This window comes from Passer montanus, unplaced genomic scaffold (assembly GCF_014805655.1).
Source record: "Passer montanus isolate IOZ18808 unplaced genomic scaffold, ASM1480565v1 scaffold2, whole genome shotgun sequence".
NCBI lineage: Eukaryota > Metazoa > Chordata > Aves > Passeriformes > Passeridae > Passer > Passer montanus.
In genome coordinates this window covers 4,700,650-4,717,409 of record NW_024366591.1, presented here as the reverse complement: position 1 = coordinate 4,717,409, position 16,760 = coordinate 4,700,650, and the positions used below count along the sequence as shown (strand labels likewise).

General features: G+C 39.2%; 1 protein-coding gene across 2 annotated transcripts in view; it reads left to right on the top strand.

Moving 5' to 3' along the window:
* Positions 1 to 16,760, top strand: part of RPS6KA2 (ribosomal protein S6 kinase A2) — a 162,824-nt gene that overhangs the window by 67,864 nt on the left and 78,200 nt on the right. For both annotated transcript variants that reach the window (XM_039707208.1, XM_039707207.1), the window contains exon 3: positions 1,845 to 1,926. In XM_039707208.1, the coding sequence (XP_039563142.1) occupies positions 1,845 to 1,926 (82 nt within the window). The remainder of the gene's footprint in view (positions 1 to 1,844; positions 1,927 to 16,760) is intronic.

Sequence of the window (16,760 nt, the reverse complement as noted above, 5' to 3'; positions counted from 1 at the left end):
ATTATCTTAAGGGTTTGGGTTTTTGGTTTTTTTGGGGTAAAAAACCCATAAATGCTTTTAAAAATAATAATACAGCTGAGTTGAAAATCTAGTGTCTGGAAAAGCTTGGGTTTGACTTTCTTCTCCTTTTCAATTTAATACAAAAATTAAATCTTTTGCTTGACCTGGACAGAAAGACATCCCAACTTTCCTCTATAAACTTTTAAATTAATTGACTTCCTGTTAATGCTGGAGCACCTGAGCTTAATTTATTATTAATAACAACAAAAACCACTTCAAAAAGTCTTACATGTTCCTGTTGTATCCAGATTTCATCATTTCTTACTACAGTTGTGAGCACTGGAGGTGTTTGCGTGTTCATCAGAGTAGGAAGCAGGTGCTGGGAGTGAGCAGCATGTGCCCAAGCTCGGCTGGTCAGGGCAGCTGGGCTGAGGAACTGTGCATATCTCCTATGCGCAGGAAACACCTTGACAAGGAGAGGCTCACCAAAACCCTATCAGATCATGTCCTAGAAGTGTTGCAGTTGTGGTGCTGTCAGATGTGAGAGTCCTGATGAAGTTGTTCAGAGAGAATTGAGAATTTACCTTCTTCTTTTTTTTCCCCTTCCCAGCTTCTATACTGGATTGACAACAGTTGTTCTCCCTTCCCACAAACATTTCCTCAAATGGGTTTGAGAAAATCTAATCTGTTTACAGATTAGAGTCTTTTGGGAGGAAGAGTCTTTTAACGTGCAAAACTTGTGCTAGAAACATACTTTTTCCTTATTTTTTGGCTTTTTATATTTTAGGTGGAGACAGTTTACAAAGCAGCATGATTCCTGGATAGGCAATTAATAAAATAATTTGCATTTTTAATCCAAATAGACATTAATTAGTTATATAATTTCACCTAGCCTTTGTTAGTTTGTATATTAATGACTATATGGGACTATATGTATGTGGGACTATATTTTTATTTCTGCATTTGGCTTCACTTCAGCTTCTGTCCAGTAACACAAGTGCTGAAATAAAAAAAAAGAGACACTGTTCCCTGACTTCTGAAATTCTGAGAATTTCTGAGGTAACACTTCTGACCTCAGCAGACAGAGTGTGTCCTGGGAAGCAGCTAAAAGAGTTGTTTATTTTATTTCAAATTATTAAAACACTGAAAGTCTTATAAAGACCAAACTGAACCACTGATCCTGTTGTTCAATACCCCTCCAGTTCTCAGATGCACTGAGGGGTACATAAGAAATATTTGCATGTAGTACAATAAAAAGAGCACAAGTTTAGCTACAAATTTTATTTTAGTTAAAATTTCACAGTGTCAGAAGATGAAGCATTGGAGACTGTAACAGGAAAAACTGTCTTTTTTTTAAATAACAACAGATTTTTAGCTGTATGAACTTTCTGCTTCATCTGCATCTTAGGCAAGTTGCTATTCATGATTTATGGCGTAAATGGCACCAAATTGATTTTTTTCTTACATTTAATTGATGGCAATAATTTTAAGACACTGCACATCTCTAGACACAAATGAGACTTTTTTTTTTTTTTCGTGTAAAGCTGATCAGAATATGAAGAGATATATGCTCACTGATTCTAACTTATCACCCATCTTTAAGGGGATATACAACATCAATTAATAAATATTGAAAATGGTTTTTTGCGAGGTCGTAAAGGCTTAAAAACTGAGAATTTCCAAAGCTAGGTCAAACAATTGCAGGTGAAATAGATATGAAATGCTTTCAGCTAGTAATTTTCATTAGATTTCCTGTACCATAGTATCTATTCTCCTGTGGAATGCAGTAAGTATTGTAAGTAGAAATTCAGTACTCATCTGTACAAAACATTTGCTTTTTACAGGTATTTCTAGTCAGGAAGATAAAAGGATCTGATGCAGGCCAGCTTTATGCCATGAAGGTACTTAAGAAGGCAACTCTAAAAGGTAGGGGTTGGGACAGTGGCTGCAGTCTCTGTTTCTATGCTGCCTAGTAATATATTTGTCTTTCTATTTTTTACATTGTTGTTGCCTTGCAGTATATGAATGCATAAATATGTCCGCCATCCTCCAAAATTCTGTCTCACTGTAGGTGAATATTCTAAAAGAGAACTTAAAAATATATTACCTATACAGTGTAAGAGGTGGAAAACAGAGGTTTGCAACTTCCCAGCTGCATGCTTGCTTTATTTTCTTGGTGTTATTTTTCGGACTTCTATTTGGTATATCTTAATTTGTGTTTAAGTGTCACTATATTTCTGTTGCTGAAGTAAATAAGGATATTGCTAAAGTAAAACCTCGCTCCTACTGGGCAGAATGGCCTTCCCAGCTGGTGATTCTCTCTACATGCCTGAAAAACCATGGGAACAGGTTTCCAAGTGGGAGGAGTCATTCTGAGACCATTCAGATCATGCTGTTTCCTATCTCATGGGCTATAGGAGGCCAGGGCCAAACAACTGATGTTTAAAGCTGGTTATTCTCTTCTGGGACCACTGCCTGCTACAGACAAAAAAGAAATCGATAGTCAAGCCCAGGACTGAAAAGCAAAGAGAGTAAGTTCAGTTTCAGCTGAAGTCCTTGCTGATTGTTCCTGCACAGACTAAGGAGAATGCAGTCACCTTTTTTGTTTCCCTGACCTAGCATTGTTCTGATCTTTCCCTCAAAAGTCTGACACTTCTTGCAGGTAAAGATGAGAGCATTAATATTTCTTGGAGCAGATATTTTGCTTTGTCTTGGAGGGAGTGGTTTTGTTCAATGCAGTGTAGTGTCTAAATTTCTGTCCTAATGCAAAGAATAACTATTAAGTGATGAGATAGTTAAAAATCCAGATTTCTCTAGCATGCCTTGCTTTGGGGAACCAAAATATGAATAAAGCTACCAGTAACTGCAAGCTAGAGCTACTGCAGGTGGTGTCAGGCAGAGCTGGCACCTCTTCTGAGTACTGGTTAAAATGGGGAATGGGCACACCAGTCATTTAGACAGTCCTTTCCCCTAAGAAAGCCTTTTCAGGGAAATGTGAGTTGGAAGCAATGCTGGCATGCTTATCTTTTTGTTTGGAATCCAGACAGGAATGTTTATTCTAGCAGAACAGCCCAGGGTAAATAAACAAACAGTACTGGACATAAGACATGCAAAGTAATAGGTCAGGCCTGTGTGTATCATGTGTATGGCAGAGTGATTCTCTGACTTCTCAACCAAGAACAGGACCATGGAGTGCCCAAACTCAGCTGAGCTCAACTATCAGAGACTTCCCCACTGGGGAATGTCATCTTCTGGTGGTGTCTGAGCAAGGTCTGTGTAACCCCTCATACATTAGGATGTACCAGAAAATTACTCCTGTTTCTTTTGACAATAGAGGTTTTTTACCAAATGGGAAAACTGTATTCCCTCCTTTTGTGTATAACTCTAAGGAGTGTTTAGCAGGAAGAGGTACAGGGGACGGGGTTTTTTTGCACCCGCAAACACTTTATTGTTACTTAATATTTGATGGTGAAATATGTAGCATTAGATTCCACTGTAAAAGAAAATACCTTTATTGTGGCAGTATTTCAGGAAATGTCAAAATTTAGGTTTTCAAGTACCTAATGTATTCCATCAAGTTTCTCTTCTTTCAAGAACAAGAACCTCTTTGCAGTTCTGTGGTTCTTTATAGCACAGAAAGTCTATTTATTTTCTTCACAAGTATGGGTCACAAGATCCAAAAATTGAGGCTACTTTGTGATTTTGGTAGGTTGCATTTCTCTCCCATTCAGACTACTTACCCCTCTGACTCCTAGCTCTGGATTTCCCATTAATCTCAAGATAACCAGCACAGGGATAGGAATTAATTTGTCCACACCAGTTTCTACAAATAAGTTAAGATTGACAGCTGTTTAACTCAAAGTGAAAAAATAGAGACAGAACCTCACTCGCAACAGGGTGAGTAAGACAAACAATGAGGATTGTTGTCAGTAAGCTTCCATGTAACTTTTGGCACAGAGATAATATTTCTGATGGCTTAATTTCATTTTTTAAGTGAGAGTGCTGTATTATTGCTGACTTCCTACACTCAAAAAGGCTGGAAGCCACTCCAATTTGAAGTATTTACTACCCTGTCTAGTAGTGGGAGCAAAGCTACAGGTACGTTACCACTGCATTCAGCATTTGCTGACAAAGCGCACACTACAAGACAAATTTCTGAATGATTTTGCTTTCTGACCTGCACTCTGCACAAGTACCACATAGAGCAGGAAATTCAAACCTCTCCATGCCAATTCCACTGGCAATGGCCAGACAACCCTAAATGTTACAGCAGTTATTTTCTATAGTGAAACAAATTTTCAAAGCATGTAGATGGAGAAGTCAGAAAGAAAATAAAGAGGATGGGATAGCAAAGCTGATTTATTTTCTGGATTAGTCTGAAGAAATAAAACCTGGATAAGGAAGAGACCTTCAGGTGTGATGGTACTTGCTCTGAAGAACAACCATAGTAGGTCCTGTTGAGGGATTTCCTGCCCTGGGAGCCCGACTGTGGCCATGGCTGGCTGGTAATGTTTAGGAAGAAGCAGAAGTACAAAATGGTGCTGTCTCCAGTGATCCAGTTGTCTCCTGCCCCTTTCCAGGGTAGTTGTCCCTTGTGAGCATGATCTCAACTTCAACAACAGCAAAACAACAGCAACAGCAAAGGTTAGTGTAAGAAGAGTACAGCAAGCAGCAGCAGAATTCTTCAAGCATTTACAGTTGAAAAATGGCTTTTTATACAAAAGAGACTTTGAAGATCAATCACATATGTAGATTTGAGCTTGAAAAAGATCTGCTAATCAGTGGGACCACTCCTGCTGTGAAGGGAAAGTTAGGCTTCAGAATATTACAGTTTAGATTGTATACAAGTTTGCAGAGGCACATGCTGTACACATGAATATTTGTGAAAATTAAATTAATCTTAAACTCATGAAGGTTTATTTTAAACATAGGGTATATCTGAATAAGCACCTGTAACAGCAGATCCTTGAAAGGGGAAAAGCCGTTGTTACTTTTCATTGTAAATGAGAGCATTGCATGTAAGTTTCTTTCCTTTCTGCCTCCTTTCCTTCTTCAGGAGCTTGTGGGTATCTGACTTTAAAGCAGAAAGCTTTATTAAGAAACAAGATAAGTGTTTCATTCTGTTATTAACTTTAGGAAAGCCTCGTTCAAAATGTTTAAGGATGTTACGTGTGTTAGGTGCCAGATATGGAATACATCAGATTTAAGGCTGCACACATGTGTAACTCTATCTTCTCTCTCTTTCAAATGCTGTATATTACATTACATTACATTAATATCTTCATTTGCAAATATAAATCCTTTTGGAGGCATCTAGGTTCTCAAAGATATTTAGGCATTTAAATACCTTCCAGGAGTGAGACTTTTGCCCTTCAGAATGTCAGTAAATAGTATTCTTAAAATACCATATTAAAATGTTGCTTTCAAGTCTTTGTTATACTCTACTTTTTCATTAAAATTGAAGTTTTAGATAAAAAGTTGACAGATAATAAAGTTGATCTATATGTTTAAATGCTTACAGAGATGTATCAGTGAGTCTCCACTGCCCATCCTGAATACACTGGAAATCTGAGGGAACCAGAAATAAACCAGGGAGTGTTTATTGTGTGTATATGTGTGTCTGGTATTCACCAGCAAAGCTGCAGCAGAGGGACAGGGCAAGCTGACTGTTCTGATTAATTCAGTATTTCTCTCAAGGTGTCTCAGGCTCCATCAGCTTTGCTGAATGTGCTTCAGAATTCCATGATCAAAAGTTGTTTAGATTGGTTACGGTGTAAGCCTCATTAAACATCCATGAAATGCCCATAAATCCCCAGCAGGTTGCTGTGCTGGAATGTAAGGGAGCTTGAAAATCAAAGACCCGTTCCTGCAGCAGATGTGCAATCTAAGAGAAAGTGGCATGAAGACCTAATTCACTGACATAGTGCTCATGAACTTTATAAATATTGTAATGAGGGTTATGTGATGGATCATGAGGATGCAGTTTGCATCTGCCCATCAGGTTGGCAATGGAGTGTGTCTTGGCACTGGAAGCTGTTTGACCCTGAGAATGAAATCTACCTTTTTGTAAATATAGGGTTTAGAAATGATAATATTTTTGTCAAAACCTCTAAAGTGCTTTGCAGTTTATGATCACCTGAGTTTAAGCCAGCAGGTTTGCTGATGTGTGGTGGTTATAGGTGCAGTAAGCTGTGAGAGCAGCTTTAGTGACTCACAGAGAGCTTGGGTGTTCTCGGGGATGTAGAATTGAAAATATTGATTATACCCAAAATCAAACAACTAACTTAGATGTTACCAGGTGAAGTGGAATTTCTGTCTAAACCACCGAAAAAATTGTAGTGGTGGTTTTCCTGGTTGGACACCAACCAAAGTTGTTTCTTCAGTTTTCCTCTGTATGTGACTTAGTTTCCCTGTAACAAATGTGGTGGTTAGATGTCAGATACAGAATCTAGTGGTTTCCCTCTGGTTTGAAAGGAATAAAATGTCAACAAAATGAGAAACTGTAGACATTTTTACCCTGTAAAGCAGGACTCAGAAAGAGTCTTCACCTCAGGTAAAACTTGCTCTGTTGTGCCGATGTTTTCGAAGTGTCTTTTTCTATTTTGTACAGTCCTTGTGTTTGGTGAGAGGCCCTGGTACTTACCCAGGTTCACCATTTAAATTTTGGTTTCTTATTTTTTCTTAAAGTATTCCACTATATTTTTTATATCTTTTGGGCCTCTTATTACCTGCTTCTGAAAAATTCATCAGAGAAGTCTGTCCACTGGACAGTCCTGCCCCTCAGCAGAGGTACTCTTGCCCTGAAGTTTGGAGGAAAGGCTGTGTGCTCTGCATCCTTGGAACTGCTGTTTATGCATGGCTTCTTTAATCTGAGAATTGTAACCCTCCAAGCATCAGGGCTCTGAGCTCAGAAAAACACAAACATTGCTGGACCTGGAAGTGCCCTTAAAGATCCAGCTGAGACATAGACTCGGCCTTCTCCACAAATAGCCATACACTGTAATTTTTCAGTCTTGGAAAGAGCAACTTCTGTGTGCACAAACACAAAAATATTTGATTTCTCTGTATATTTCCCAGTGTCTCTAAAATGTAAAGATCAGCCTAGTGAGTATGTGCTGAACCAGACAGCAATGCTCTTGGGTCATCATCTAGACCTGGCCCATTCACATGCATGTTTTGTGTCGGCTAGGAGTTAGAAGTGATGTGGAGCATGACAACCTTCCTCACAGTTTAGGAGTAAATTGGATTTGGTAGCTGTCATCTGAGGAAGCAGAGCTTTCTTTCCTCTCTGGGAGTTTTGAAAATGAAACAAGAAGTTCTTCAACAAGCGGTGCTTAAGGATCACTTTTGGGTTGTGTTTTTACAGTGCCTTTGCAAATTTACTTGCAGACCTAAAAAATTCAGCTTGGCTAGGGCTTGCTTTCTGAAGGAAGAAAGGGTACAGTATGTAAGAGAGGGCTCACTTAGGCTGATTCTAATGGGCTGTGGAGAATAATGTGTATTTGTATATTATAAGGAAAATGAACTGTGTTTAGGCAACTCATTGTGTGTCAGTAAATATTATAGCGAGTCCTAGTCTGAATATACAGCAGACTGGCCAGGTCAAAAACTACAAAAAGCATTCCTGGAAGTTTGTTTTCCTAGCATTTGCTGAAGTGTTCATTGAGCTTGTAGCTTCTGGGTTAGATACTTAATACTCTTTAGTGACTCTGTACAGTGTTTGGATTCAGATTTGGATGAGAAGAGAAAACTTTTGCCTATAAATATAAACTGAACACGCATCACTCAAAGATTTTATTATCTGTTTTATTCAAACCATGTTGGTGTTTGCATTGTATGAAGTCCTGATTAAATTATAGCATTTTCACAATTCCAAGTGCATTGTGAAGATCCTATTAGGAGGCACTGCTATGACATTAAAGAAATGAACACTGGATGTTTAAAATGCTATTTTGTAGCAAATTTTGGGACATTTTGGCTCATTTGTTTTTACACAAAAACCTGCTGTTACTTCAGGGGTTTCCCTAACTGCCAAAGAAAATTGAAGTTTCTCTTTGTGAAAATATTGGCTCTTGAGTTCTGTATAGAGTCCAGAGAGGGGCAACAAAGCTGGTGAAGGGTCTGAAACACAAGTCGTAGGAGAAGCTGCTGAGGGAGCTGGAAATGTTTAGCCTGGAGAAAAAGAGGTTCAGGGGTGAACTTACCACTCTCTACAACCACATTAAAGGTAGTGGGGGGTTGGCCTCTTCTTCCTGGCCTCTTCTTCCTGGCCTCTTCTTCCTAGTGATAGGATGAGAGGACATAGTCTTAATCTGCACTTTGGGATGTTTAGGTTGGACATTAGGAAGAATTTCTTCACAGGAAAATGCTGGATGTGGCATTGAATGCCATGGTCTAATTGACAAGGTGGTGTTCAGTCATAGGTTGGACTCTGTGATCCCAGAGGTCTTTTCCAACCTGGTTGGTTCTGTGATTCTGCTGAAACAGCTGCTCACATTGCTGAACAGCAGGTTCTTCCTGTTGTGCAAAGCAGGGCAGAATTATTAAGTCTTTGCCTAAATATTGATAAAAAATTAAAATCAACCTCCCTGTCTTTCTTTCTCCCCGTCAATCAAACAGACTGCTTCAGATAGGAGCACACACATCTGTGCTTGTAATTTCTGCTGCAGGTAAATGTAGCAATATTGGCCAGTCCTTTCCTGTCCACACTTTTCTTCCAGTGTAACTCTGCTGTTACAATAATATCAAATTATAGCTCCATGCACAGTTGAATGTTCACTTGGAAAGCAGCTTCATTCATTTAGTATGCTGCTGCCTGAAACAGCTTTGTTTTATTCTGCCCAAAGAGCACACAGGACAGGACTCAGAAGCAAACACCAACTTTCTTCATGAGCAGTTCTGCAGCAGAAACTGTGGTAGGTGTCCTAGCATCCAACAACATTGGTGCTTGGATTTGAGCTTTTGAAGGAATTATTCCAATCATCTCCCTTTGTTGTGCCTTGGTTTGCCAAGCACAGCAGTTCTGGAGCACACAGAGTTCCCTCCTGATGAAACTCACTCATGAGCCCACCCAGTGCTCTCCTGCCTCTTGTGGCCATTGAGGTCATGGCCCCAAAGTGCGACATAAAGGGTGGGGCAACCTCCGGTCCCAGCACACACTGTCATTTTCCCTAGATTGGAACCACACTGCTTATTAGTGCACCCATAGGATTAAGCCAGAGTTTCAGACTTTGCTGTGAAGACATTGAGTGCACCCGTGTTTGTGTTTTTCACAAGGTACAGCCCAGAATTGTCTTAATTTTTTCCATCTTTTTGCTAGGTCAATGCCCTTGACTTCTAATCCTTGAGCAGTTCCATGGGCTTTAGCAGTACCTGATAGTTATTCAGGTTTTCCTGTGAAGATTCTCTACAGAGGACAAAGGTGATTCAAATCTGAAGTCAAAGGAAGAAAGCACTTAAAAAAACCTGCTGATTTCTTTGGCAGAAAATATATGTTCTTTACCTGTGATCAAATTATATAAGTTTGTTCTAAATGTTTGTTGAGTCAATCTTCTGTCAGTGAAATATAGAAAGAATGCCATTTTTAAATATAAGAACCTGCAGCAGCTCATGCAGGTTGCATTTAAATTTGCTCCCTGGCTATTCCGGACAATAAAGGAATGGTAGCTGTTTTTTGGGTATTTTTCAGGAATGAGTAGTTCATCATGCTTATGGCTTTTCTGATGGTAGAAAGCAATTTTTCAAACCATCTTAAAATTTTCAGTCAATTTGCCATCTACCTCTTCAAAGTTTCAATTGATCTGCTTACTTGCCATGGTGAATAAGCAGCAATGGAGATACTTGAAACTGCAGCTTCTATAGGTACCACTGTTAAAAGGTTTTCAGACCCAAACTCATTCTTAAACTCTCCATCACAGACTTGATCAAGAGTTTCACTATGGTTTGTCTTCCACTGGATTATTTTTTTTATAATATTCATTGCATTGTATATCCAATGACAGATATTTACAGTTACTCTCAAACTGGTTATTGTTTTACAGAAAAGATCACATTTGATATTTTTTATTGTCAAGTAGCAGATTGCTTTGAATTACTTTTGCTGTGGATTCAGGAATGGAGAGACTACACAGACAGTTGCTCTGAAGCCACAACTGAAATGTTTATCCTATCTGAAAATGTGATGCAATTCCATTTTATCAATAGAAAAAATCCTTTTACCAGGAAAGGACTGGGAGGTGCAATGGTATTTGTGAACCCTCAGACCCCTCATCAACACTAGCTGGCAAGCAGAGAGAGGAGAGAAACACACAGCTTAGTTTAATAGGAACAAATCTATGAAGACATGAAGCTTCAGCTAAAAGAATGAGACTGCCACTGCTGGCCGTGTACAGTGTTCTGTCTGAGCCAAGAACCTGTGAATGAGGACTAGATGAACTTCAGGACAATCACAGAGGCTCAGTGGTTCTGCTTTGGAAGCAGGCCTCATGTCCTTGCCTGGATCTGTGCCACGTAAACCCTCTGGTGTGGTACTCTGGGAGGGTACCCTGTGCTTCGCACAGCTACTGAGGCATCATCTGGAAGGCACCTGAAGAAATCTCATGGCCCACCCCTGAGCTAGGGTCATTCAGTGATGCTTTTGTATCATTCCTCACAGATGTTTGCCTAACTCATTCTTAGACTGTCTCTAGTACTACATTGTTACAAAATGCTTCCTAGAATCTATCCAGTGTCTGCCTTTCCACAGCTGAAGCTGTTAATACATCTTCTCTCTCTCAAGAACAGTTTCCTCTTTGCAGTTTTCTTCCACATCTTGAAATTTGCTATGTTCAACTTCCATCTTCTGTAGGCTGAGAATCTTTTATGTTCTTTTCCTTCCTCAGTGTTCATTTTTCCTAGGTACTCATTTTAGAAGATTTAGTTATATACTAGGTAAATCAGGGGTGACATTATCTGCTCTGGTTGCATGTCCTCACTTTCAGGTCCTCTGTGAGTGCTTTGTTACGAGAGAGCAGAGGTACTCCTACTCTACCACAAAGATTATTGAAAATTCTGGGGGTGTAATTAAACTGGTAGAAATGTCTTGCTGCCAAGCCAGCAGAGTGGTCATATTGTTAAGATGTTTTTTCCTTTTGAGAGTCCCATTCAGAGAAAGTTTCTAGAAGAAGACCTTGATTAGATGGATTTGTAAAATGGTGTGATACTTTTGCTGTCCTGTGCAAGGCCAGAGGTTAGTCTCAATGATCCTGATGGGTCCCTTCTGACTCAGCATATTCTGTGAGTCCATGATGCTGTGAGGATTTCTGGAGGGTTGTTGTCTGCAGCTGTCAACCTTCACACTCCTTCTCCCATGTGTTTACTTTAAGAATTAAACACATTATCAGTGGACAGGATGTTTCCAGGCCAGCTGGGCTTTACCAGTGACAACAAAACACTGTTCACTGTTTTGCCTTCCTTGCTGCCCTTTTTCTTCTGCATTTCTAGATGATGTTCTATAAGCCAAATGGAAATCTTCATGTGAAAGTCTATTTTTTTGGTTTTCTTATGTCTTAGTCTTGAGGCTTGAAATTTTTTGTGTCTTGTCATGCACTATCTTAAAGGAGCTTTATAAGCTTTGTGCTTGCTTGCAATGCTTCTAATTTTAAGAGACCCGCTGCCAAAAGAGAGAAGCTATTGCTGGCAACCCATCACGTGCAGCACGTGAATGACCTCTGGAAGTCTTTTAATCCTGCCTGATGTCCAAGATCTTGCTGTTGGTACCACAAGGCTGTGAATTACAGGAAGAGAAAAATTGCTCTTTTGGCAAATACAAACTCAGATCTCTTAGTCTTCATCTCCTTTGAATTAGGTTATGTAGTCTGTTCTTTCATGGCAGGCTGTGTCTAGCATGGGAACTGGTACCTCAGTTTAGGAATTACAAGACTGGCTGTGCTCACATTTCTGCTTCATGAACATCACCCAGCTACCCTTACTGCTGCTCCTCTGCTCAATCTCCATATCTGTAATGCTAACCTAATTATGCCAGCCTGCTCTTCACAGTGCTTACTGCTCTTTGGAGGAGCAATAGTCAGATATTAATGGAGATGTTATTAACACCCTTCCTCACTGAAGTGCAATCTATTGCATTATGGAATTTAATGGCTAAATATTCCAAACACAGAAATTGTTAGGAAATGTGTCTTGTGTATAATACATTGATTATTTGGAATAATCAGAACTATGAATCAACTGTGCTTTTGAATAAAGGTACAGCTGTAGTGGAAAGCTAAACTGAAAATACAATAGCTAAATATCCCTGGGATTTTTAACCTCCCTGATGGACTCTGCAAGTCTTTGGCTATGGTACAAATCCATTATCTATATGACAAGCATTTGTTTGTTCTGTTCATTGAATAAGTTGCACCATTTGTAACAGCCAGGATAATTGCTATTTAACCAAGTTCAGCTGCCTGCAACTGCAGTGCAGTTGTAGTTGGCTGGAAACCAAATTTGTAAGCATCATCTGGGAGTTGCATCCAACTGCTTTTATTGGTTCCCATAACACAGCAGAAAAACCTTATTTCCTTTCAAGCATGAGGACAGATTAACAGTGAGGTCAACGCTGTCACTTGATGCCATTTTAAGTAAGGGTGACAGCAGAGCAGGGATCAGTTGCACTGGTGATGGTTTTCCTCACAGCACTGCAGTTAGATCGCTTGCAAACCTTCACCAAACAGCTGGCCAGGCATTCTGTTCACAACTGCTCCTGGAGGTGTGCTAGCACTTAGCTGGCTCTCCATAAAAGTTAGATGGCACAGTGTGGGAGACTACCATCTGGAATTTGTTTCTACAGAAGCAAAATTATTCTCTGTTTTCACATTCTTCATGTAGGTCACACATGTCAGTTTCAGCGTCTGTGTAGCTGTGGCATTTGCTCCAAGATGGTTTTGATGATTGAGGAGAGACCAGCAATCACCATGAAGGACAGCCTCTCCTTTCTATTTTCTCTACAGCATTTTCTATCTGCATGTGATAGTAATTGACACACTCAAAAGGTTTCCATGGCACATTATTTAACTGACATTTTCTCAGCAGCAGTAGACTACTTTTGTAAATTCAGGCAAAGCCTGAGTTGTTCAGACAATGGTAGTGTGTCCCTGGTCATCTTTCAGATCTTTGTATGGGCTATGACATAGTTGTCATTCAGAGGGAATTGTCTTCATCAATACTGTAAACTCAGAATTGACTTTTCTGCTGAAAGAGCATACATTTCCTCTTTTTCTGTTTCACATATCTAATGCTATTTATATTTCTTTCTTTCCTTTTCTTTTGATAAATAAGTCTTTGTCCTACATTTTGATATCCTTTAAATATTTATCTTATATATAGATTTTGTCAATACTTATTTCAAATTTGGTTTCATTATGAATATAATAAGCTCTGCAATGTAAAACATCAGTGTCATACAGCTAGATATTATCTTGATCCTTGTATGCTATCATAAGAAGAAATATTTGCAAGTGTACATTTAGAAGTACTGGTTTGTACTTTTGTTTTCACATGGTGTTCCCAGCACAAAGCAAGCAACTTCCAAAGCAAAGTTTTGAGGAAGACTGAAAGTTTGCACTGTGTGTGTGAGGAATATGGTTTGCTAGCAGTCACTGTCACAGGGAAGGACTGTCACAGGGCTGGGTGGCCCCAGAGAGCTGCATTACCCCTCTGCCTTACCCACAGCTATCACCCACAGGGTAACAGCCTTAGAGATCAAAGTTTCTTGATATGGCTCTCTGAGACCATAGAATTAAAAGCACTGTGTGGAAACTAGACTGCTTGTGGTTATTCAGAGGATTTTCAAGTTCACTTCCAATATGAATTTTTGGTTTCTGATATTTTTTTCACTTTGGTGGAATGTTCTGATATGATACTATGGGCAATAATCCTGCTATAAATGCTGTGTTTCAGACAGCCTTCCAAACAGTTGTGCATAATAATGAAATCTAGATTTTTCTGGTCTTTTAAGATGTCCTTTATTGAGGTGGAGTCACTGCAGCAAAGTAGCACAGTGAAAAGTGCAGTCTCATTCCCCCGCAGTTACGGCAGGCTGGTTGGTTTCTTACTAAATAGTTATTTAACTTTTCCTGTTCAGTTTTGTTTTAAAATGTGTCAGTAAGGAGGTTCCAGTCCCAAGCCATTGCTCTGCTCCGTGGGGGTTCATGCAGTTACAGTTTGCCCAATATAGCCTACATTTCCTCTTTTTCTGTTTTACTTACCTCCTCCTATTTATATGATTTTTTTTATTTTATTTTGATAAATAAGTCTTTTTCCTCTGTGTTTATATCCTTTAAATGTTTGTCTGCTCTCCTCCTGTCTCCCTGTAGTCATTGTGTACTACTGTTTATGTTTAGCTTTTGGCAGTTTCTCAGTAACATAGGGGAAAAAAACAATATTTCCTTTTTGGTTAGGTATTCTTTCAGAGCTCAAGCAGCTACATATATTTATAGAGCTGTATATAGGGACTGAGATGTAGCTGGTGAGATCCTATTAATGTCAACAGTGGTTTTACTATTGACTGCTTTAGGGCCAGGATTTCACCCAGAAGTTCTCTGAACTTAGTCATATCTTCCACAACAATCCCTATACAGTAGTGGAGTCCAGGCTGAAAACCAATTCACAATTCTTTGAAGACTGTGTTTCTCTTGTCAAAAGAGAAAATAATAAATCAGCCTTGTTGTTGTTGGTGTCGTCTGTGTGACCAAGGCTTGCTGATTGCAAAGCTTTAATGAGCATGTTGATAACAGCAAAAGAGCAGTTTTTTCTTATGCTCTAATTTAGGAAATGACCTTGCCTTGACTTCACACCCTGCTTGTTGGTGGGACTGGAGGCTTCTTCAGTGATAGACAGCTGTCTTGCAGATGCTTTTTCATTTGTATGAAGCAAACATATTAGCAGAACTATATTAAGTATGTCTGCATCACATCAGCCCCTGGGCAAAGCAGAGGTTTGTTTTGTCTGAATGTTAACATTAAATGGCACAATTTTACTGAACTATTTAAATTATAAATTCCTGTCTCTTTTGTGTGCAGGCAGCATGGAGGACTGGGTTATGAATAACCTGGTAAACCTCATCCTGTGTGGTTTACAAATAGAATCTGTCTCAGGGTTTCATATCTCCTAAATGAAGTGTGCCTTCAGTGTTGGATGATAAGCTACTATCCCAGCTTCCTCAGTGATGCCTTAAATATAGTAGTTATTTGTTTTGGAAACCAAAATTTTTGCAATTCAGTAACTGAAATGCTCATCCAAAAATTTTTGTTAGAAGAAGTAAGATTGGACTGGCTCTGTGTTTACTACATCCAGGCAGCCTAATGGAAGGAGTGTTTAGAGTGGGAAGTCAACATAGTGCAGTTGTGGTCTGGACAGCTTAGGGAGAATGTTAACATTTGTCTCCTGTCCTTTGACCAAATCCATCCAAACCCTCCCTTCTGAGAAAGGAACTTCTCACTGTCCAGCCACTGCCTCATGTTACCCATATCAGAGCTAAGCCAGTAAACAATGGCAAAAACTTCACTTCAAAACTTTGCGTGTTTCCCCTAAACCTGGAAGACATAGGGGTTCTAAAACTTCCTGATGGGTATTTTTGTTAACCATCTTCTGAATTTATGTTACAGCTGATAAAGAAAAGATGAGTTTCTGACAGTGTCTATCCATGGGAACAGGACAGTTGAGGGAAATTTTGCTTGACAAAATATCAGTATTTTACATGATATTATCAGTATTTTAAGCATTTCAGCAGAATTCTTTGGTTTGATTGATTACCTTTTCAAACAATATTTTATAGTTGTACATTACAATTGGAGTTAAGAAAGAGGAGATAAAAAGACAAAATAAATCCTTAACAAAGAGTACTTTGATGCAGCCAAAACAATTTTTCTCAATTTAATTTTGGCAAAACTTGGCTTTCCATTCCAGTTTAGAGAACAAAAACCCACAGCAAAAATGTCTTCGAAAATATTCAAAATTACTCGTTTTGAACAGGCCTACAGAAAACATTCACTAGGATTATTTCAGCCTATGACTAAAACTGCCATGGTGGCAAATGACAGCATCCCAGTACATATGTTCTACACAGAGAGGAAATACTGCATTTCCTCTCCTTCCAGGAATTCTCACTTAATATTTTATAAAAGATTATTGGTCTCATCCTTAAATATCTGATGTGGAACAGGCAGAAGGTTTCATACCATGCCATTAAACAAAATATCTCATCTAACAAAAGAGAAGGGGCTTGAATGGGCTTTAAATCACTCTCACACAGGGACACTTTGCCCTGAGTTGGTGTGCCAAGAATTCTTGGGGAGATCCTGTGCCACCCTCACCCCCTTTTACCTCTGCCAAGCCTTGCAATTGAATTATCAGTTGCTCAAAGGTCCTGAGGAGAGAAAATGCCCCTTTCAATAAAAATGGCTTTTTAGAGCTGGAGAGGCTGAATAAAGGGGACCTTTTTTTTTTTCATGTAGAAGGCTGGCATAAGAGGGAATATCTTTGCGTTTTCATCTCTGAGCCAGTGTTCACTCCTCATGCTTTTCAATCATAAAAGCTGTATTTTTGCCTTTGATGATATGCTACAGAAAGTATTTGTGGTGAATACCAAAGCACAGACAGCTTTCACTCTTCCAGAGTAAGGTGATGCACAAACTTGACTCAGGTCTCCCTGTGAAACCCACCAAACAGGTGTGTTTTCGGAGCAAAGAGCAGCAGTGCATGATTAAACCATGCTGGGCTTC